Source organism: Manis javanica, chromosome 7 (assembly GCF_040802235.1).
Source record: "Manis javanica isolate MJ-LG chromosome 7, MJ_LKY, whole genome shotgun sequence".
Classification (NCBI taxonomy): Eukaryota; Metazoa; Chordata; class Mammalia; order Pholidota; family Manidae; genus Manis; species Manis javanica.
In genome coordinates this window covers 44,023,718-44,048,436 of record NC_133162.1, presented here as the reverse complement: position 1 = coordinate 44,048,436, position 24,719 = coordinate 44,023,718, and the positions used below count along the sequence as shown (strand labels likewise).

The window sequence follows — 24,719 nt, the reverse complement described above, 5'->3', positions numbered from 1 at the left end:
AGAGGGTCTAACTGGGAAGCCAATGAACACAGAGCAATAAGCAAAGATACTTCCATGAGGCTAAAAGACTCCCAGACTCTCGAGAGAGCATGTCAACAAACAGGGGAACCTTTAGCTCCCAGAGCCAGCCACTCCTACCCAGAAAGGCTGCTCTCAATCCCAGGCCCATGGAGTTGTTATGACCAGCTTCCCCATACCCAGTCCAGCCAAGGTTTTTCAGTTGTCAGGTACTAAAGCTTGCATTTTGGTTTTACACATCAGTCTCTTGAGTGTGGTTCATGTAGGGTCCAAGTAATGAAACCCCCTGAAAGCTAACAAAATGAGTTTGAGCCCATGGGACTAACATTCACCAGAGGAAGGCACACAGGTGAACCTCCGGCAGGCCAGCCTGCACAGCTTCCCATGGACGACAACCCTGCTGGCTATATGGCGAGCACACTTAGAATTCCGACTATACAACAACCAGGCTTTTAAAATCAGGGTTCTAAGTGGTTCTAGGGTTGCTGCTTCTGCATATGGTGACTGGGAGAAAAAAGAGAATTTTCACCAAAGTCACCTTCCATTACTTTGTCCCAAGAGTTTGCTTACATATATAAACTCAACTAACCAACAAAATACCCACCACCTATTCTGGATCCTTTCCGGGAAAAAGGAAATGGGAGCTGAACAATCTCTTCCTCAAAGCCCTTAGGTTGGAATGGACAATGGTACCCCACAAAGTGAACTTGTCTTGGTTCCCCACTCCTGCTCCAGAGCCCTGCTCTCTGGCCTAGAACACCCTCTGATACATAAAGGAATAAGACTCACCATGTCAGCCATGCTAGGCCCTAGGCGGTCACACTGTTCCTTGGCATGGTCCACCAAGGCCTTGACAAAGGTGGAGTTGGTCCTTACAGCATCCTGGATGTCCATCACCATCTTAATACAGTCCTGGCAAACATCTCCACCAGCCTACAGAGACAGGGGTGGTTAGACTATAAACTGCACACTCCTATGACCACCAACAGGACTCAAAGCTCTAGGAAAATTTCCTTATGTGCTTATGACCACAGCCCTCGGCAGTGACTTATCAAACCATTCTTTATATGCTTCCATAGGCTCTAAAATTACCCACAGTTTTAACATCAATTGGGCATTGATTTTAATACAACTTATTAGGAAGGGATAATACTCTTTGCTTATTTAAAATATCCCAGGTTCTTCAGATCCTCCCTGGCACAACCACTTGAAGGGGGGCTTGTGTAACTGCAAGTCAGAAGAAAGAATAAGCCTCCAGTCTCAGAACCGCACACACACATGACCCCTTCCATGCCCCATCTCCATCCAAATGCAACCAGGGTCCCCGGTGGCCGGGCCACGGCCTCACCTTCGGCTGGGGCTCATGCTTGGGGATGTCCTGGGGGTAGAGGAGGAGGGGGATGTTGGCCATGAAAGGAGCCACCATCTCATTCACGTCTTCAGGGATCTTATTGGACTCGAGCTGCTTCTGGTGATTCAGCTCTGCCAGGTTCTTCTGGAGAGACTTGCAGAGATTGAGAGAGGAGCACACCTCCCCAGGATGGCTCTGGTGGGGAAAGCAGTCCAGCTGGAAATCCCCTTCCCAGAGGAAAGCAAACAGCCGCCCGGTGCCTTTGAATGGGTTCCTTTCCTCATCTCTCAGCCTGACTCACACATGCATTCCCAGCTCACAGGCATTCAAACTAAACCAGCCAACCTGTTCCCCCTCTGCGACCTCCACGTGAGCAAATGGCTCCACCCCCAGCCTCCCAGCAGTTCAAGCCAGAAACCTGGAACACATTCCTAACTCCTCCCTCTCCTGAACAGCCTTCTTCAGCAAGCCCAGACCACTTATCCTCTGAAACAGAACCTACACTGTCCATCTCTACCTTCTCCAGCAGATCTCACATCAGCTTCCCTTCTTTCAATTCCCAGTCGGTGGGAGCCAGACCAAACCCTTCAAGAAAGGTGTTTATGGTCATGGACCTCTCTCCAAAGACTTCCTGCTGCACTTGCAAATCCTTAAATGCAGCCTCAATGGCTGTGAATGACATGACTCCTGCCCTCCTCACCGAAGCCTCGGTCCCATCTCAGGACACTCCTGCCCTGCTGGCGCTCTCAGCTGTTTTTTAACATCTCTTCTTTCTCAGGGGCTTTCCCAGTTCCACAAACCGGGTTCCTTGTCTGTTGCTGAAAATTCAATCTGTGCCACATGGTTTATGCACAACAGATACTTTTGGATGAAAGCTGAGCATCCTTATAGCTGAACATACAAGTACCTTCCCTTAACTGTTCTTGGAACAAAATTACAGGAATGAATTGCTTGCTCAAAGATACAGTTAAGGATTTGACAAATTGGCACCTACAAACGTTATACCCGTCTGCAATTCCTTCAGTAATTCTACAAGCCCCATTTTCTATACCCTCCCCACCCCTTGAGAGCTCCAGGCAGTGTTCTGCTGTGCCAAAGCCATTTTGAATGTGAGAATCATAGTATGGAGCTGTTGAGAAAATCCAAATCCATGAACGGACTTTCCATTTTAATCACTCAAATCCGGTCTGGTACCTCCTCTGGGCCCCAGAAGTGCCTTAAAGGAAGAGCCTATCCTCCATCACGTACCATTTGCACTTGAATCACGTTCAGGATGACTGGGAAGTACAAGTCGACCATCTCCTTGCACGAGGCAGACATGTTCGGCATAGGTAGCCAATCGCAGATCCTCTCCAGGTAGACAAGGATCTCTTCCTACAGAGGACACAGGCAAGGGCCAGAACAGGATGGACTTCTCTGCAAATGGGCTGAAAGTGAGAGGCCGTCTACAATTCCCAGGAAAGAGAAGGCTAGGAAACAGCAGCCCTCAGAGAAGAATGGGAGAGGGCTGGTGGGTGGCTGTGGCTCTGTCAGATCGATGAGGCAAACTGCAGACATGAGCATTATTCAAAAGGAAGCTCCTCTGACCTGCAGTCACAGGCACAGGGAACTCCACACAGAAATGGCCAAAAGGGACCTAATAGATAATGGCAAGCAATAGAGAACCCCAATCAACCTTGGACATTTAACACCTAACCCAAAGCTGAGAAAGCTAGGGCCTCCTGCCTGTTTTTGTACAGTCTGTGACTAAGAATGTTTCTACATTGTTAAGAGACTGGGGGGAAAAAGAAAGATATGACAGAAACACTATGTGGCCCACAAGACCTAAATTACTTCCTACCTGGGCCTGGACCATTCCGCATTAGAACCCTAGAGTCATGGCCCTCTTACAGAACCGATACACATGGCCGCTGCTCACATACAGTCACACATGCACGTGATGGCTCACCTCAGTGGCATTGTCTTTCAACATCTTGCCAGCTGCGGTGATGACGTCTTTGCATATGTCACAGGGCAGGGATTTCTAAGGGGAAAGAACATGAGGAAGAAAATCTGTATTTGCAGGACATAAGTCACGCTGCGCACAGTTGGAAATCCCTTGGCCTTTTTCTTACTTCATCTAACCAGGGATGTGTCACAGCCGCATGTGACACACTAACACACCCTGGTTCCCTAACCGAGACATGATGCACTGGACTGCCACAGGGCAAGGATGAGGTGTGACTGACCAGAACGGTCTGAGCTTCTATGGGATAGATACCCTTGGCTTGTGTCCCTACCCCTCAGCACCTCACTCAGCACACAGCACAGGCCACATTTTCAAATTCAATGCTTGCAACAGCTCTGTGAGGAAACTGAGGCTCAAAAAGATGAAAATGAGAGCAGCAGACATCAGAGAAAATCAGGAATGCAATGTAACATCACCAGGAATCATCAATATCTCCATCACAGAGTACGAGGGGGTGAGGCAGGAAAACAAGCCCAGCCAGACACTGGCGCTTCTGCGCATTCACACTGGTTCTGCTACCTGCACTCGATCTACCTTCCACATCTTGGGCAGCACTGTGCTCAAGAGGCCGCTACATGTCACCATTCCACAGCTTAGACATGTCATGCTAGTCTTTGGTAATCCTGGGCATTCACAACCCACCAGGACCTTGGAAATTGGTTTTTAAAGCTCTTGGGGGACCCCCCTCTTGATGTCAACTTGTTTTTCACCCATAAAGAAGGAACTAACCTGTCTGGGTGAGGTTAAGGAACACCTGTGAACATAGCTGCACTTGGAGAAACCAATTTGAACCCTTGGATCTATGCATGCTGAGAGCACCCAAGAGAGATTCACGTATCCAAGAGACTATCTGATTATTAAAAGAAAGATCTAAAGTCCTTGCTTAAGACACATTAGACTTGGAAAGAGGAAGCAGTATTATAAACTAGAAGCAAATTAGAAACCAAATCTGAAAGTAATTTTGGCCACAGAGGGCAGTTTTCCAGTGAATTCAAAAGCTGCTTCTAAAAGATCACTCTATTCAATAATTTTTCTCATAACAAAGGAGTACTAGTGGCCACTAAGCTACAAACCTCAAACTCTGCTCAGTCAAACCTGGCCTGTACCACAGGACGTAGCAAATCCCAGAGCAAGCCAAGAGCATCCTCTGCAGTCAGCTGGCACAGCCAGCCAAGCTCGGGCATCTCACAAACGGGTTTGGGTCGCATGAAGAATGCACTTGAGGTTTGTTGTCTTCAGATAATTCCCCATGAGTGCTAACAGCCCCACATTAGTATACTTTATTTAACATCATGTAAATGAAAAATCAGTGGCTGTCTTTTCCAGTTTACCTATAGCTAAAAATAAATTTTTAAATAGCTACTAAGCTCTAGGGTCTGAATCAGTGATCTCCTTGTTTGAGAGAGGCACAGAAAGAAAATATCAAAAAGAAGAAAAGGATTTCAAGTTTAGCATATACTACTTTTTGAGTGAGTGACTAAGGATAGAGCTGTGCCTGTGTGCCCAGTCCCAGGAATGGGCTGCAAACCCAGGCATCCCTTCCTTGGAGCAGAGGCGGAGCTGCACGGAGGCCTGGAGGCAGCAGGGAGCACACACGCGGCCACGGGAGGCCACACTGTCTCCCACCAAGAGACTGGGTGACCCTAGGGAAATGGAACCTTAACCTTTTTGCACCTCCGTCTCCTCTGCAGTAAGATGGGTACCTGTTACCCATTACCTCATTACCCGTACACAGGTGCCGCCTCCTCTGCGGGGTCACTGTGAGAAGCCAACACAATGAAATAAAAGCACTTCATATTTGGTGGTAGCTACAGGCAATAGGAAGGGATCAAGTGCACTCACCACCGTTGGCTTGCTCCACACCGTCTGCAGGCAGTGCTTCAAGGCCCCACAGTCCGCGGCTGTCTTCACATTCTGGCACCACACGGCTGAGCCTCTGGTGCAGTCTGTTAAGCCCAGGACAGGGCTGGCTAGAGCTAAAAGGAAAACCAGCATGAGAAGGTGCCCCGTTTTCCAACTCACCAGGTTTGCTTACTTATTTACTCAGGGTCAAGGGCCAGCTCTGGCACTGAGTGGTCACCCAACAGGCTCCTTTCTGGTTTTATGAACACAAACCACACAGCACTCTGCAGGCAGCCAAGAAGCTGCATCACCACATAAGTCACCAGGCTGAAAGAGACTCCTTTATCTGGTTCACTTCTTTCCTCGCAAACTATTTTTAAACAGTAAGAGGGAGTACCAGGCCTTTTAATCTTTATAACCTTAAAGTTTCCATGAAGTAATAAAAGAAATCACAGGAGAAAAGAATGACACATTTAAATTTAGATTTTAGTTTCTGTAGACTGAAAGAGAGTCCAAGATTTAAATCTGCAGGGGAAACAAGTTTCATGTCCCTACTACACAGAACAATGATTCTTGCATTTCATCTCCTGTGGTAATGAAGAGAAGACCTAGGCTGAAGTCACATGTACAGAAATAGAATTAGAAAAAAACAGAAGGTTAAGGCAACTGAGACCAAAGAAATTCAAGTTAAAACAAGAAGGTGCTGTATTCTGAAAGTTAAATTAGCCAGAAAAACAAAAACCTTGTTACTGAACAGTGACAAGTTTATGAAAGATGGATTCTTATGAGGCTGTTGGCAGTGTAAATTGGTAAGCACTTATTATATTGATGTATTTTAAGAACTGAAAAAAAATCCCTCTCAGAAAGTAATCTACTTCTAAAAATACATTTTAAGGAAAACTTAGCAATTCAAGAGAGAAAATAGATGCAAAAACAGATTAAGTACAATTCACAATACTAAAAAATGTAGATGTAACCTCAATGTCAAAAAGAAGGCAAAAGTTCATGATAAAATATCACATTTTAAGTAAATATACTAAAAAGATGATGTATGTCAAATAGAAAAAAAAATTCACAAATATGAAATTATATAGGAATTACATGAACATCAAAAGAGTAACAAAGCAGGGCTGTTGGCTGAATTATTATTTAACTCTCCATGTCACGTTGTGTGTGTGAACTTTTAAAAACGTGTTTTATAAGCTGCTTAAGAGAACCTCACTTCTAACCCAACAATTCTGGATTACATCAACAGATTACATCAGGCTATCTTCCAGCAAGTTCTCACTAGAATGGACCGAACTTCTTTTGTAAATAGAAAACTTCTGGCCCAAGTCTAAGAAGAAAACCCCACAACCACCTAAGAAATAGGTTGAGATCCTCAGGATCATGCTGCTTTTTGCTTAATCTGTAGTCAAATGAGAGGGCACAGTAATTCCACAGACAGGTAGCATACACAGTATACAAAGCATGTAGGTCAGTAGGCGCTCTCCCTGGAAGGGGAAGGAAATGAAATACTGTTATGACTAGCCTTCCAACCAAAGGTATAGTTACACAAAGCATTTGCACAAGGACTGAGTCACAGTTCCCCCACAAAGCTCAAGCCAGATGAACTGCAACCTTTCAAACAACTGCAAATAAATTTTTGATCTGTTGCCCAGGTTACAGCCATCTCAGACCCTGGGAAACAAAAATCACCACAACCAGTTCATGAACTCAACTCAACTAGAAACATTTTAAAAGCTGTTGGTTTGGACTCTGGTTTCCATGGAAAGACGTAGCAGATTGGAAACAGTACTAAGCTCCCTTGATGGCTCACAAAAGTTTAGTTAATGTGAGAAGAGGAGAGCAGAAATTGAGTTATAAGGGCAAAGGCCCTAGGGAATCTGAGGCTCACAGAGACAGCATGCCTCCCACCAGCACCTGCCATGCTCTTTACAGGCACTGGGCTCCCAGGACTCCAGAAAAGCACCCACCAAGATACACGGACGGGTTCTACCTCTAAATTAGGAGAAAGGGGCCTAAAAAATGAACAGGAAGGTACAAAATGAGTCTTCTCTAGGTGCAGCGATAACACAGTGAAGCCAAAAAGATGGACATCAGCAGACCAGAGCCAGACACGATTCACCAAGAAAGGCAGGGCCAGGGAGCAGGCCTGTCTGCACAAAGGCCTGACCACAATTCTCCATTCTTACAAATAGTCAAATAGAACTCTGATCTAGGGATTTTTTCCAACAACCCCAGCCTAGGAATTGGCTACACTTAAAGCTATCAGGTTTCAGGAACACAATGCACTATCATAGGCCCAAATAGCAAGAATGCTTTGTAGCTTATTTACTCCCTCTAAGAACTGTGAAACAGTAATCACTTGTAATAATGACTTTGTTATTTGCTTGGGGCTATTCCTGACTAAAAGTAATCTTAGGTAGCCCCTTTTATCTGAGATTGGTCCAGTTAACCCAAACCCAAGATCATTTCCCAATCCCAACAATTACCTTTAATCAATCAATAGCCTACTGAATGGTGGCAAGCCCCAACCTCAGAACTAGAGGTTAACCCAAACCTAAGATCATTTCCCAATCCCAACAATTACCTTTAATCAATCAATAGCCTACTGAATGGTGGCAAGCCCCAACCTCAGAACAAAGTGGGTATGGAGGGAACATATCTCAACATAATAAAGGCCATATATGACAAAACCACAGATAACATCACACTCAGGAGTGAAAAGCTAAATGAAACCTTTTCCTCTAAGATCAGGAACAAGACAAGTATATCCATTCTCACCAGTTTTCAACATAGTCCTAGAAATCCTACCCACAGCACTCAAGCAAGAAAAAGCAACTTACCAAGAAAAGTTAGAGGACTCAAATCAGAAAGAGAAGTTACACTGATACCACAGAAATATAAGAGATTACTATGAAAAATTATATGCCAACAAAATGGACAACCTAGAAGAAATGGATAAATTCCTAGAAACATACAATCTTCCAAGACTGAACCAGGAATAGAAAATCTGAACAGACCAATTACTAGTAAGGAAATTGAATCAATGATCAAAACACCCCCATTGTCTGGGCCTGGATGGCACAGGTGAATTCTACCAAATGTTTAAAAAAAAAAAAAAAAAAGACTTATTACATATCATTCTCAAACTATTCCAAAAAACAGAAGAGGAAGGAAAACTTTCAAATTCATTCTACCAGGCAAGAATTACCCTGATATAAAAATCAAAAAAAGACAGTACAAAAAAAAAGAAAATTACCAATATCCTGAGGAACGTAGGTGCAAAAATCCTCAACAAAGTATTAGCAAACTGAATTCAAATATACAGTAAAAGGATCATTCACCACAATCAAGTGGGATTTATTCCAGGAATGCAAGATGGTTCCATATCTGCACAGGAATCAATGTGATACACCACACTGACAAAGGAAAAAAACCATATGATAATCTCAATAGGTGCTAAAAAGCATCTGACAAAATTCAACATTCATTCATGATAAAAACTATCAACAAAGTGGGTATGGAGGGAACATATCTCAACATAATAAAGGCCATATATGACAAAACCACAGATAACATCACACTCAGGAGTGAAAAGCTAAATGAAACCTTTTCCTCTAAGATCAGGAACAAGACAAGTATATCCATTCTCACCAGTTTTCAACATAGTCCTAGAAATCCTACCCACAGCACTCAAGCAAGAAAAAGAAATAAAAGACATCTAAATTGGTAAGGAAGAAGTAAATATGGCCAAATCATTATTTGGCCAGCTATGACATGGCAGACGAGCTGAGACAGAGGTGCAAAGAGACAGATGACGGGGCCCTACCTGGCACGAAGCCCTATCACATGTAAGCAAGCAGCAGCAGCGGGGAAAGGCTGATTCCAAAATAACAAGACAGGAAGAAAGATGGTACTCCCAGGGCTCAATTTAGACGTCAAGTCTTTCAGAGTAAGAAAAAGAAACACCCAGAGCCAACAGCACAAGGACGGCGGTGGTGGGCAGAAGCTGCAGCTGCCCGAGCCTGTGGGAGTGGGTGGCAGGATACATCTCTGCACGGCAGGCCAGGAAGGTGAGGACACAGGACACAAATCCCGAGTCCCTTGGGAGACTGGAGGTGTTTAGCTGAGAAAGAGAATGTCTTTGAGACGCACCCCATCTTCACAGGCATAGGACGCCTGTCACATGGGAGCAGATCTACTCTGTGTGGTTTCAGAGCCCAGACCTCAGAACAAGGGGCTGAGGTTAAGGGAAGCCGACTATGACTCAAGGCAAGGAACAGGTTAAACCGCCACAGGGATATAAAAAGGGAGTGGGCTGCCCAGTTAGGTATGACCTCTCCAAAGCAGAAGCAACCTCGCAGAAACAAAATGCCAGCCTCCGAGGGACGGTGGGACAGAGGGATCCCAAGTGGTGAGGACGGCCTGAAGACCGCACGGGGCCTGCAGCTCTTCCTCCTTAAATGAGGCAGCAAACGGCACCGGCACCTGCAGTACTCACAGATAACCAATATACACAAATAATCCTAAACCACTTTCTGATGAGTTACTTCTCCAACCATGTTCCCAGCAAAGCTTTCATCTCTATTCTCATTCTCCCACACTCTAAACCCAAATATCAAGTTCCTTCTCTGAGGCAATACCCTGCAACTCTAAGAAAGTTCCTACAGTGTGTGCCTGACCCCCTGGGGGTTTGTGTAAATGTGTCATATAAGACCTGAATACTGCTTAGGGCAATCAAGCACTACACTCCTTAGTTCAAGAGCCTAGAATTTCAAGTCCTCGATGACAGAACGCTGGCAGGCTGAAATCAGAGAAACGACGCTTCAGAGACCCTAAAACCCTACAGGCAAGTTTCATTTTATTAACACAGGGTCTTCTGTTAAGCCACAGATCCCCATCATATTTCCTTAGGAAAGGGGTGGGTGCTCTCTTCCCTTTTTGTTCCCCAAGCCTAAAAGAAAATAGAGACATTCTAAACCACTCCATATATAGGTCCACTCACCAAAACGAATGGAATTTTACTGCATTGAGAATGGCTGCCACAGCTGGTCCAGACATGGGCTTTGTAGCAGGCTCTAGACTCTAGACAAGGAACCCTGTGAGCCTGGGAGGCAGGGAGAGTTCACTAGAGCCACATGTGTTTTAGGTGCTCTTACCACGATGATGACTTTGTATGAAAAGGAACTAAATTTTGAGCTTAGAGTGAGACTTCTAAGGCAATTTACCCACCATCTAAATTGGATGTTTTCCAAATGTGATACACTCAAAAGAAAACGTATCTGCCTTCAGGTGCTGTCCAAATGACAGGGAAATTACTGGCCTTCTGAGCTTGTTTTTCATCTACAAAACGAAGATGAAGCCACTGATATCACTGAACTGTTGTGAGACTCAAGATAGCATAATTATGCACTTTCAACAGCCAGAAGACCACGTCTCTCATCCATTATGCCCTTACCATCACCTCTCTGGAATTTTAATTCACTCACGTATCTCAACTCCCCTACCAGACTGGGTCTGAAATCAGACAGTCAAGGGTTCAGATCATGGTTCTACCACTGGTAGCCATTTTGAGACTTCAGTCTTCCAATCTGCAAAATAGGCCTATTATTACTAGTGCTCACTCCTAGGTGTTTATAAAAATTACCAGTACTTGTAAAACACAATGCAGTAATGTCATGCTATAGATGTCAAGGAAGTGCTATTACTATCATCATCAACATCTGTAGGGCAACAGGGCCTTTCTCCATCCACTATCTCGTCCAGAAAAGGTACTCCACAAAGAGCTGAATCAAGGCTGTTCTATTTGTTCACTCTACATTTAACCAAGTAATTAACTGGCAGCTCAAAGACCTGAAGAGCTGTGTCCCAACCTCAAAATTGGTTACTAAATTCAAGACCCAGGAATCACAGGGAGAGTGAAACATAGCCACACCATAAGGAGCCGGGAGTCTATAGAGTCTGTATGTAGGTGCTAAACAAGAACTCACGCACAAGTAAGACTGAGAAGTGCCCAGTAACGTACTTACATACAACACCACAGATGAAATGTTCTCAGTAACTCATGAAACTGGAGTTGCAGGCTGATTTTCCTGCAATCCTAATAAAGTTGCCATAATTCCAATTATTTTTGGAACTTACCTTTTAGAAGAGCTCCCTCAAAGCCTCTCCTTTTCTAGTAGGGTGAGGGGGCGGTATGGTAACATGATTACTGCTGTGAGTGTTGGGAATATATGGACCTGAGTGAAACCCTGCTATACTATTTACTAAAGCCAAGACCCAGGCAACTTACTCAGGCCACAACGATCTGTAAAACATGGAGAGCACAAGGTTGCCCTTTCTCAGGAATTCCATAAAGATTAACAAGCACGTACAGAAAACACTAAGAGTGCCTGGTACCTACAAAGTACAGCTAATTATACACCTAACTGTTAATGGTGGACTTGAGGGAGAAGACAATCAAGGGGGAGGCATTCACTGTCTAATTTTTTTATTTTGGCATCAATTACTTTTCCCCATGTTTCCTTTAAAACCAAAAATAAAATAGTTAAACCTTACAACCTGTTTCAGGGAACAGCTAATGTCCAATGTAGCAGAGACAAGTTGCTCCCCCTATACCCATTTTCCACAGAACTAAAGATTTTTAGCTACACAAAATGGCCACCAAATTAAAAAGTGTATTCTCCAGTCTCCCTTGTAGCAGGGTCTGGCCATGAGACCACATTCTGGTAGATGGGATATTACAAGTTAACGAACCTTTAAAGACAAGTGTGATGGCTGGCCCTTTAGCAGTCATGGTGGACCACGAAGAAAGGTGCTAAGCCTCAAGGATGCAGAACATTGTGCTAGCTCTGAGTTCTTCCAAAAGTACAGCCACCACACCAGCCCTGGACTGCCATGTTCCTGAACTTCCTGTGATAGATAATAACAGTTCTACTGTATTTAAGCTGCTATTATTCTAGGTCTCTGTTGTCTAAGCTTATAAATACCAGCTGAATCATCTACCTCATTTGCCAGAAGAGCTCCCAAATGACAAGTCTTTACAAAGGCTTAACTCCATTGAGGATATTTAAAAGCCCATGTACATAATGTATTTACCAAAGATTTTCAAAAACAACCTCAGGATGAAGGTTCCACCTTTCTTAGAAGTACATGTTATGCTCTATTTGTTGAAACAATCAGTCTCATTATTTTAGCCATATAACATGGTTTTCCTTTTAAATATTTTAGGTAACATATACTAAAAACTGTTCAAGTCCAGGTACCCAGAAAAAGGATAAAAGAAAATGCTAGCAGCCCCCCAGTGCAGACAATCAGAGTATACATTCAACAGGGCAGTGGAATGCTGCCTAAGTAATATGTCACCATGGCAACGGGCAGGTTGCTAGGAAAGAGGATAATCCCAGGAGAGGTAGCATCTACCTCAGGTTAAGACATTTCTCAAAAGAAGTTGTGCACTTAGATCACCTAAGAGCAGGAGATAATGTAAGACACTCAATACTGCTGACTCAATCAAACAGCCAATATCACAACTACCTTCTATGGCAAACAGCACTTGTCTATTCTTTTGGGACTCTGCTTTTGGGAAAAACATTCTGCATAGCAGAATAAAAAACCACTGCCCACTTAATCACTCAGAATAGCATACACTCAGAGGTAGCATGCCTTGATCTGGAGGAATTAAAATCTAAATATTCCTCTTATCACAAAAGAAATCCACTGCAATAAAGCTCTCAAGCTATCAGAGGCTGATATTCTATCACCTCTGACCCCAAAAAGCTATTCTTTCTGTTGTTTAAAACAAAGGTTCTTTCTTCCCTGCTTCTCCTTTCCCACTACTGTCTTGCTTTTCTTTTTTCCTCCCAAGCCAGATCATTACAGAACAAGAAATTGATCTACATGGAGAAGGCAACAGAGGCCTCAGGCAAATTACCGTTTGCAATGATACCCAATACACTGAGGGACAAGGATACAATTTTAGATTGTACAAGAATGATGCATAATTTGGGGAAGAGAAATTCCCATCTAGTTCATTCAAGAGCACTCCAGTCAAATGTAAAGTCCTGCTGGCAAAGCTTTTCTCCCAAGTATCAGCCTATCAGAGATGAATTTGAATCACCCTAGTTAAGATTATGCCACAACTGGACCATGAAGAAGTGAGCCCCTGGCAGGAGTGCCGAGAGTCTGGTCAGGTAAACAAGTACAGGCAGGGGTCAAACGCACCTCTGCATGGTTCCAGACCCGGCCCAGGTGTTGCACGGAGGTTCAGTCAGCCAGAAGCCAGCATGGGCTCTACCCGCTCCTGCTAACCCAGCTTGGTGGTCTCCGCCTTGTAGAAGACAGCAATATGCGAAAAAGATTTCATGCAAACCTGTCTAACAAGGAAATTCAGTTTTCTGGACTCGTCTCAGATTATTAACTACAAAATTCTGGCTACCACTTTTGACTTATTTTAATATTTAATGGGAATACTCTGTTTGAAATGCCAAAATCTACAATTCAGACCACAGCAAAGGTTAGGACAGGATATTAAAATGCCCCAAGAATTCGGATTTAGTTGCTGTTTGGGGACTGTTGTGAGGATTAAGTCCATGTTACGCAAAAAAGCACCTAGAACAGTGCTGGTTACATAATAAACCCTCAGTAAGTGGTGCCTGTATGATGCCTGTACTTCCTACAAATCAGCTATACCACGGGTCCTCAAAGTGTGGTCCAAAGAAGCCTGAGGGTCCCAGAGATTCTTTCAGAGGGTCTGTGAGGTCAAAACTGCCATAACAACGTACTGAGATGCTTGATGCCTTTTTCACTCATTCACTCACAAATGTGCGGTTTTTCCAGAGGCCTAAGACATGTGACACTGCAACAGGCTGAATGCAGAAGCAGCTGAGAATCTAGCCAGTGTTGAAAAGCTTGCAGAAAATGTAAAATAAGCCATTCTCACTAAATATATTTGTGTTTAAGACCAGTTATTTTCCTTAAAATCATAATGTTAATGCTAATGTGTTTATCATTATTTCTAAAGAATTATTTTTTAAATTTTGTCAGCTTAATTTGTAAGGTAGTAATTATATTGATAGATACAACCCACATAAACAAAAGCTCTTTGGGGTCCCTCAGTAACTTATGAGTACATAGACAGAAAAGTTTGAGAACCACTATGTTCAACATTTATGAAAAATCAATTTCTGGAACCAAAAGGAGGGCAAATAACTTCTTCAAGCAACAGCTGGTCCTCTTTTCAGATTTACCTCAAATCAGAGCCACCAGATTACCTAAATTACACATCTAAGCAATGTTATTAGGCTCCTGTGTCCCTACCACCTACATAAAATCCTCTCCAACAGGCTTGGAGGGGGCCCCTCTAACCGAACACAAACTGTTATAAAGGTTAACATTTCACTTGATCCCAAAGTTACTCTTGATTTGTCAATTCCTAAACACGGAAGTTTTCTTAAAATTAATTTCTGCAAGTGAAATGCCTTATTCAACCAGGTGAAAGATGTGGCTACTAACAGTGAAGCTTCAGGGAAGCCAACCTCCCAGCTCTTCCTGAGTTGAAGTCTACTTCACCATCCCCCCAACCACCACTCAGCAATGCTGGGCACCTGTTATGTTGGAGCACTGTGTAGCTGCTGCAGATAGAGAGCGACCAAAACAAATACCAACACCATAGCACGTGCTAGTGGGGTGTGCCATAAAGGCAAAGGATGGTAAATCAAAGAAGAATGGAACTAGGGCAGTATGGCACGGTCATTTCAGACAGAGCAGTAGCTGAGCAGAGACCCGAACAGAGGAAGTAAACCCCACGGACTATCTCAGGGGGAAGATGCTCCAGACAGGGGAAACACCTAATGTATAGGTTCTGAGTGCCAATAAGGTGCTAGGCAGCTGGACAGCAGTCCTAAGCTGAAGGGAGGGGGAAGAGCTCTGCGAGGCAGCCAAGGGCCAGATGACATGTGACCCTGCAGGACAAACTTCAGGTTTTATCCTAGTGAGACAGGAAGCCACATGACCCCAGTGTCAATGCTTGTACATGCAGGAGAGCATCCCATCACAGCTGCTAAAATACTTTCTTTTACTGTAATAAATGAATGACATCACTAAGACTGGCCTGAAGACCTTTCTATATAACTCCATCAAACTTACTTATGAAGTTTCCCTTTATGTAAATAATTTCTTTTCAAAAGCAGTATCTACCCAAAAATGGCCATAATTTATCTTTAAAATTTAGAAGTGTCATCAGAACTCATCTCATTTTTTCTGAAACACAGATGTCCATCAATAGGGTTAAAATGACACATCCATAAAACAAAATACTCTGCAGCTTAAACAGCTGAGAGGCAGGAGATTAAGAATATATCACAAAGAGAAATGTGGTCCTCTGCGTTGGATCCCAGAACAGAAACATGAGATTAGTGGAGAAAATTGGTAAAATCCACACAAAAATTGCAGTGAACAGTTCTGCCCCAATGTTAATTTCTTACTTTTGACAAATGTATAATGGTTATATATTAACAACAGGGGAAGCTGGGAGAAGGGTATACAGGAACTCACTGTAATATCTTTGTAAATCTAACATTATTCCAAAATTTAATGAGTCTTTTTTTAAGGTAGTAGTTTAGGCCTACCCATATCAGCACGAAATGACCTCTAAAAGGTATAAATAAAAGGGGAAATGCAAACAAACCTCCTCACCCTTTTATCAACTGGCAAAACAAAGTTTGGTAACATCAAACATTAACAATACAAGTAAAAATTGCATATGCAACAGGAACATTTTAGAGAGGAATCTGATAATTTCTAGACAAGGTAAAAATAAGTATACTCCCCAGCTCAGCAATTCTGTTCTAGGTATATCCTCTAGAGAAATGTCTGTTCATGTACACAAGGACATTTATGCAAGCAGTTTGTAAGAGAAAAACAAAGCATTGGAAATAATCTAAATGTCTAGCAAGAGAATGGAGAATATGTATGATACAAATGAATGCTATACTGCAGTGAATATGAATGAAACAGATCTACATGGATCAACATGGATGGACTGCACTAACAAAAAATAGTAATACTAACCCAAGAATATATATTTGTAAAATGTGTAACATTTATAAACAATACCACATATACTGCCTTTGGTTACATTTATATATATGAAAGTATAAATACCTGCAGGAGAATGATAAACACCAAGTCCAGAAAGGTGGTTATCTACAGAGGGAGGAGCATTTTCCTAACCTGGGTGCTATATATATGAGTGTTCATTTTAATTACTCTTCCACTATACTTTTCTGGATGTCTAGAATGCTCCACAATTTAAGAGCAAGGAGGAAAAAAGTCAGTCTTTATATGCCGCCATGTGTGTTAGAAAGAAAAAGGAAGGGGGATGTCACACAGCTACTCGCGTGTAGCTCTGGAAGGCGTCTAAAGGAGCCTGTACGAGGCTGTCCTGGGAAAGGCCTAGGGGACAGCAGTGGGAGGGAAACATACTTGTTACTCTACCCATTATTACACTGATTGAACTTGTTTACTGTGCACAGCTATTCTCTTCTCTCAACAGCTCACTGCTATTTTTGGATGCAGAAGCCAGGTGAGGGAACCTGAACAGACTCACCCAAGGTCCCACACAGGCAGTGACAACATGCCTGGAATCGGAGTATCTGGCTATCAGGAACCAGCCCTGATCTGCTGGTCTGCTCGGATAGTGTCTGATCTAGTATAAAGCAAGTTTGGCTGCCTCGAGTACAGACTCCCATCCTGAACACAGTGGTCTCCTTTGGCAAGTGAGACAGGATAATGAATGGGGAGGTACTGGGGCTTCTGTATGCTGCTAAGGCTCTAATCCTTGACCTTGAGGGCTGCTTCTGGTGGGCACGGTCAGTTCCATGGTAATTCATCAAGTTGTACACTTAAAATGTGCATGTTTTCTGAATATAAATTATAACCCAGTAAGTCTGTCAAAAGTTAAGTATACATTAATGGAAAAATATGGAAAGAGCAAGCACTGTCAGGAGTCCTGGATTCTCATCCTGGTTCTCCACGGTAAACAGCCTACGATTTGGGAATCATAGGCCTCACAGTTTCTTTCCTTACAAAGAGGTTAGATTAGATGCTCTCCAATTCTCTCCTGTATACTATCACTTCCCATTCTTCATCAGGTGGAGAAAAGGGAGGGATGGTTGGACAGGGACAAAAAACAAGTGTCTCTACCACCAGGACATCATTAAAATACAAAGCCTCTCCACATTCCATACTACAGTAGCACCACGTTGCAATGGCAAGTTCTAAGTGCCTCTCAGGGAGCAGAGGATGGCTGAGTCACTATGCACCTTCATTAACAAACTCATTATCAAAATTACCAAGGAAGCCATGACCTTGGGATAATCCTAAAGGCCAGGCAGCAAGCTTAGACCAAGGCCATTGTAACACACATTTACCCAAGCATTCAGGAAAAAAGGTCTCTTGGTTAACTATACAGTCTGGTTAACTGTACTCCCACATATACCAGAGGATTTTACTTTTCCAAAGTCCCTTGTGGGTGATTTGAGTGATTCAGAAACTTTAAGGGTCTTGGGTCTTGTGAGGAATGACTCACTGCCAATAAGAACTCCAGCAAGGGTTACCCCACCAGCCATTCCCATAAGACAGAGGGAAGGCCCTGGGTGGCTCCACCCATGCCCGCAACAACTCAAGCCCTCAGGAAGGTATTTGAAACTGGAAAAAAAAAAAAAAACTGTTCTCAGTCAGTATACAAAACTTAAGAGATTAGCACTAGTTTTTTTTTTTCCCCCATATATAGACCATGGAATAAAAAGCAGTTATCAACCCTGACGAGAAATAAATTTTCTTCAGTGACTTTAAAACCAAAAATTTTTATAAGCAGATCACCTCAGTCTACAAGTAAAACAAGTTTAAGAGCTTGGTGTAATATTAAGACACATTCTTGGGAGAGGCTGAAAGGTAACATGAGAAAAACTTCTTAAGTCTATTTCATCAGTAAGTATCTTATTTCTTGCATGATAGTTAGAATGGAAGCTAGCTCCTACATCACAGCTAACTAGAAACAGAAATTGAGGTTGGCCCTAAAGATCGGATTTATTTCCCTTCAGTAGGCTGTCCGTATATAAATTGAAGTCTGGTTCCACGACTATTAAACGATAGAATTTTTGTAAGTACTCAACCTTGCTCCTTTCTCTTTACCACGATGACTTAAATGAGGTTAAGATGTGAAGAATCAAGGGTATTAAAAAAAAAAAAAGGCACAGGGACATAGGAATGGCACAAGGGCCCCTTCTAATTCCAGGAAGACAACACAGCTGGTTCCCAAGCGTTGCCTTCATAGCCTGCAATGATTTTTAACAACCATCAGTCCTATCTCACTAATATTTCAGCATAATACTCCTGTGCACAACGTCTCACATACTTACTATTTTCCCCAAAATGAAGGCACCTGCTAATCCCCTCCCCTGGCTGCGCAAGGCTTAAAACAACTGAAATGAGGGATCCTTTACAAAATCAGCAGGGTCACAAAAGATGTAAAGTCACTTCAAGACGTAGGATCAAGAGTAAATGTATGTGCAAAGTTAAACATCAAAAGAGACTGCCTACGTTTATGTGCTTCCTGCAACTTACATACTCTTTTTAACTGGGCCAACCGAGGCCGAGATCCAGTCTGACTCCCTGAATGGGGTTCCGGTCCCTATCAATCATGTGCACCTAGCACGGGCACAACACACCCGCAGCAAGGGTTACCCCACCGGCCCATCCCCATAAGACAGAGGGAAGGCCCTGGGCGGCTCTACCAGCGCCCGCAGCAACTCAAGCCCTCAGGAAGGTATTATTTCGCTGGCTCCGCCCGCCTCGCCCACTTGCCCAGATCCTAGCCCGTGAGGGCCCGCCCAGGGGCTTCTCGGCACCGTCTCCCAGCTGCCCCCGAAGCCCCTCCGCCGCCCAGCAGGTACCGGCACTGCGCTGGCGCCTGCGCAGTGCAAGCCCCTCGCCAACCGCAAGGGAGGACGGAGGGGCCCGGCCGGATACAGCCTGCTCCCCGAGGAGGGGACAGTGTTCTGCGGAAGGCCCCTTCCCCTGGATGAAAAGTGGGGGAGTGGGTGCGAGGGCTTACCAGCGCCCACGAGGCTGGCTAGCACGAAGAGAGAGTACATGGCGCCGCCTGACTCCGCAGTCTGCAATGCAGAGGGTCAGCTGATCCCCCGCAGATATAAACCTGCCCCGCTCCCCAAGCTGCCCGGTGCGCAGGCGCAAGCCCCGCCCAGCCGGGCCTGCCCCGCTCTCCCTGCAGCCTGACTCAGCAGCGCCTGCCCCGCTGCCTGAAGAGAAGGCGGGGTAAGGGGAGGGGCGAGGGGGTGGATCCAAGGTGTGTTGAGGGGGCGCAGGCAGGCACGTGTAAGGAAGGAAAGGGAGAGGTCATCTGAAAACAAAACTGGTTATTGAGCTGTTGCCAGGCAGCTCTGCGCCTGGGGAGGTCTCTCCCTGTGTCCTAGGTAAAATCTCAGCCCAGATGGGGGGAGGGTTCTTGACTGATCTGAAAGAATTCATAAACAGGTCCAGGAAGTGTAGGTAGGGGAGGAATTCATTAAGCCGAGAGTGGTGGTGAATGGTAGCAGCCATGGAGGCAGTAGAGAGCAAAAAAGCAGGGAGGAAAGGAAAGTTCATTGAACTCCTGCTCAGCTTACCAGCACCAAGTCCCTTGCCAACTCCTGAAGCCAGGGTCACCTGGAGTGCAGTGTCCACTTGATCTGCACAGCGTGGGAACTAAGTCCCTACCACCCGGGGATTTGGGAGAGCCACGGGGCACTGGTTGGAGTGAGATTATGTTCTGAGAACATCCCCCAAAGCAAAGAAATCTTTTCAGGCAGGCTGCTAAAGAACATGATCCTACAGCTGCAGTCCCCTCCGGGTCACCCAGGTGACAGGAACTGGCAAACCCAAAGCAGAGATCTCATCTGAAATAGAACAGAGAGAGTAAAGACTTGTTCTTAAGTCTAGAAAATGGAACGAAACAGCGAAGTAACAAAAATACTTACTGGGAAAAGGGCTCTTACACATCTCCTGAGAGGCTTGGAAGAGTGTGGAGACAAAAATACAGTAATTTGAGCAGAAAGAAGGCTTTATTAAGGCAAAGTACACACTCGAGGAAAGGGGAGTGCGGGCAGCCTCAGAGAGGACGCACACTCAAAGGCTTAGAATTAAAGGTTTAGGAGCTGCATCTTTTCTGGATTTCAAGTGTGGGGTAAAGGGCCAAGGGAGCATAGGCTTGACATGTGGTCTCATGTCTATCTCCAGTGAGAGACATTATGTCACCATACACATTCACTCCTTGAGATGCTCTGTAAGATAAACTTAACACAAGAAATTTATTGATGCTGTTCTCCAAGATAATAGTTACCTTCAAGTACTGGGAACGTATCATTTAGGACTGCTTGCCCTGCCTTAAGATAGGGTCGGTTTTTGGCTAATTACAGTAAAACATGTTAGAACTCTTTACCTCCTAACTCCTTAGTTTTTAAAATGGAATCTTAGCCTTAAGATGGAGTCCCTCCTGTTCTTACTATACTACTTACATCTCAGCATTTTTCAGCACAAGGAAGAAAAATTAATCATGATGCTTGTCCCACATCCCTGCTCTACCTCAGAATAAGTCAACACTAGGGATTATATATAAAATATCTTTGAACCCTCAGATTTTTTCTGTGTGATACCATTGCTTTTATTAGTGCCATTTTTCAGATGAGAATCCATACTCAAAAAGTTTAACAACTTTAAGTTCTCACAGTCAGAATTCAAACTTACCACCTGACCCACACTATCTCCTGAGTGATGTTTATAGTACTTACCTGGCAGGGCCCATGTGTAGCTTCATTCTGGGCCCTGATTTTCCCTCTTAACATTTCATATCCACAATCATGTCTCTCCATGACCCACAGACAGGTTTTTCAGTATTAAATACAATCCTTCTCAAGGCCCTACCATGGTATATCTGTGGAGCTGGAAAGAATGGAGGAAAGAGATTGAACAGTAAAGAAGGGGAGACTAGGAAGTGCCCCAAACGTGGAGAAGCCAGAATCTTAGAACCTGGCTAAAAATTATCCAGAGGCCTTGAAGGAGGAAGCAGCCCCACCCTATGCAGCCCTCAGTCCTTGTCTTATTCCAGGATAGGAAAGACCTAGGTGACCCACACAAAACTGCTTAATCTCTACCTGTGGCTGACCCTGTTTGGTTCTGGGCAGACAGATAATGCCTGCCACACTAAGGGACAAGCACACAGCAGCCTAAGGGAAGGAAATCTCAGCCTATATGGCAGCCCCTTAAGGTCATTTAGTCCCAGTCCATCATTGTACTGAAGGAGATATTAAGGCTGGACAGGGAAAGACATTTATCCAAGGTCACACTTGACTGAAGAGAGGCAAACCCAGGGTTCCATCCTTCTCCAGCAATCTGTAATCCTCTCTCTCCGGCCTTTGGGTCTCCTCCTTCACCACCACATACTGCAGTTCAACTTCCCCCTGGGAAGCTGGATGGGGAAGTGTGCACCACAGTGGCCACTGTGAAAGGGCTGAGTAAAGTTGGGACAAGATTTGATCTAAACTAGATAGATGCCTCCCTGGGTGGCCTCAGTGGCCAGCTGGAGACTGCATGGCTATCCCATCTGCAGGCTTCATAAGTTGAGACACAAGGATGGACAGACCATCCCAACAACCAGATAAGAAAACACAAGGGAGGTGGGGCTCTAGGAAACAGCCCCAACCAGCTTCTTGCCAATGGAGGAGGCAAAGCAACTCCATGTTCCAAGCAGAGGTTTGAAAACTCACAGCCGAAAGGAACCTCAGAGATGTTCAGATCAAACGCTCTCACTTTGGTGGGGTTACTGAGTTCTCAGAGCTACTTAATGACAGAGCCTGAACCAACCATACATAGCTTTTTAAGATACTGTTCTTCATCATAACTAGAGGAGTATGTCAGTGTTTTTGAGATGAACTTTCACCACCTTTTGTTTGCACACCCAGAACACAACAGGTGTATGTTCCTTCATCCACTTCCTTCCCTGTAAGGTCAGGATTTTACTTAAGAATATAAAAACATAAGTTGATTATTATAATTTTTTTTTACCAAGTTAAGAGATGCTTAATCTCTTAAAATACCTTCCTAACCATCTGTCCATAGGGACTATAATACCATTCCTAGTGATACACCCCACCCCCCAGAGAAATAATCCTGAGCTATGAAGTATTTATCCAAGTGTTCACAGAAGGGCCCTCTATAACAGCAGAAACTGCAAAGATACCAAATGCTGAACAATGATGGGCTAAGGGAAGTAGGCTGGACAAAATGATGACACTTGCAGTAGCTCTGAAGAATGAGGTGTTGTATGTAGGTTCCAAGAAATATGAGCAGAGCAAGCCTAAAGCCCCATCTAGGTCAAGCCTTGCCACTGGCTTCTCAGAGGGGACCTTCTCATGAGACTGTTAAGGGAGCTTCAGTATTCTGCAGTCTGGGCATGTGCCGAGGAGGCAAAGACCCCCTGCCCTTCTCTCTCAGAAGAGGCATTTTCAGGGAGGAGAGGAACAGAGAACTGGAGATGGGGAAAGAGTCTAGGTTAATGCATTGCATTATTTCACTTATTACAGTGTCTACATGTTACTTTCTAAAGAAAAAATTACAGTAAATTTTTTAAAGGAAAGGAAAATCCCCTTCATTTCCTCCCTACTATGAGCTCAAGTTTTCAGGGAACTGAAAATATACTTTTCCTCAGAAATGTGAGCTATACTGGAGATACTGGTGGGGTTCCTGATGGCTCTCCACTCTGGGGTCCCAGTTCCTCATGAGGTCCCACTTCTAGTGCCTGAGATCTCTTGAGACCTAACTCCCAACCCCAATCTGTCAGATCCTTTTAATAATTCCCTTTTTGGCCCCAGAGAGCTCCCATCTGTTACTGTTTCTGCAAATAAAGAAGTCCTTAGCCAAGAGAGATGATAGAGGGATCCCATGCTAAATATAAGCCTTGGGCTACCAACTCCTTCATTCTTCATGCTGCCTGGATTGCATACATAATGGCAGGAGCTCAAGCAACCTGGACCAAGAGGTAGAAGATTTAAGAATGACAAAGCAAAAAGATAAGAGCCTGGATCCTTGATTATATATTTGCTCTATATGGTTCACCTCCAGGCTTTATTCACGTAAATGTATTCATATCTTGTTTAAAATTTCATGACCTTGAGTTTTGGCTTCATTCCAGATCTTTTCAACAAGCCCCTACTACATCTTTTATCTTCTTCTTGTTCATTCCCTATTTTGCATCTTCCCCCCCTGAGAAGAAAATGCTTTTTCTTCCCTTTGTGAAGATAAACTTTAACTGCTAAGCCCTCCTATGCTTTTACTGATCAGTTCCTGTGACCTGTAGGACAGAACTGATATTCTGTCCATTCTTTCCATTTATTTCTGTGCCTTACTAACTGTTAAATATTTTCAATATCATCCCTCTAGCACTTTGCTCCATCAGTTGTCCTTTCCCTTTTTATCTTCACTCTCCCCCCTTGCCACTGAGTACCCCTCACAGATTATCAATATACCCAAGACTCCCCCATCCTAAAAGAAATTTTTTCTCACCCCTAATTCATTTCACATAATGTGCTTTTTTTTACCTTCCCTTTACTGCCCTACTCCTTGAAACAGTCACCTACATTCACCATATCTACTACTCTCCCTCCAAACTCTTACCCAGCCCATAGCTCCACTGAATGACTTTTTGAAAAGTAAATAATAAATTCCTACTTGGAAAGTCCACCCGCACCTTCTCATTCCCTTCAGCCTCTGACACTGCTGGTCTGCTCCTCTTTCTTACAACTTTCCCCATTGGCATCAGTGACACCACTCTGCAAGGATGCTGAATATCTAGCACACAAGTCTCTGTGCCCACTTCTTCACCCATAGCAGACATCACGGCTGGAACTTGACTTCAGAAGTCTTCTCAACTAAGGACTCTAGCTGCTTTTACCCAATGATCAAAGTTGACTCTTGGGTTGACACATATTTGCCATCCATCTTACCTTGAGTTCCTTTGGGAAATGTGCTCTGATGGTGAATGTGTAGACAGAAGTTTACTAGGGCGTGCTCCCTGGATCACACCTGTGAGGCAGTGTGCGCAGAGGTGGAAACTGAACTGCAGTCCCAACAGAGACCTCAGCCCACCCCCATGTCGCAGGGATGGCCCTGCAGAATTGCCCCAATTAAGGCAAAAGGAATGGCCTTTTTATTTCAAAATAATACTGCCCCAAGGGGCATAACCTTGGGCCAAGGTCTCCCTTTGGCTGAGGGCAATTCCTGAAGAGGGGCTGTTATGGATTGAATGTTTGTGTCCCCCACCAAAATTCCTATGTTGAAGCCTAACCCCCAGTGTAACTGTATTTGGAGATGGGGCCTCTAAAGAAGTAATTAAGATTACTCTAAAAAAGTAAATAAGGTCATAAAGGTGGCACCCTGATC

At 44.1% G+C, this 24,719-nt stretch overlaps 1 protein-coding gene across 2 annotated transcripts in view; it reads right to left on the bottom strand.

Moving 5' to 3' along the window:
• The window catches only part of PSAP (prosaposin), a 28,890-nt gene extending 9,419 nt beyond the window's left edge, over positions 1 to 19,471 (bottom strand). The window contains exons 1-6 of one of the 2 annotated variants that reach the window (XM_017674863.3): positions 19,342 to 19,471; positions 5,220 to 5,353; positions 3,318 to 3,392; positions 2,618 to 2,743; positions 1,367 to 1,564; positions 808 to 951 (exon numbers count right to left, since the gene is read on the bottom strand). In XM_017674863.3, coding sequence (XP_017530352.1) covers positions 808 to 951; positions 1,367 to 1,564; positions 2,618 to 2,743; positions 3,318 to 3,392; positions 5,220 to 5,353; positions 19,342 to 19,381 — 717 coding nt within the window. In that variant the 5' untranslated portion in view covers positions 19,382 to 19,471. The remainder of the gene's footprint in view (positions 1 to 807; positions 952 to 1,366; positions 1,565 to 2,617; positions 2,744 to 3,317; positions 3,393 to 5,219; positions 5,354 to 19,341) is intronic. The other variant, XM_073240891.1, reaches the window with a different exon arrangement.
• Positions 19,472 to 24,719: the final 5,248 nt, after the last annotated feature.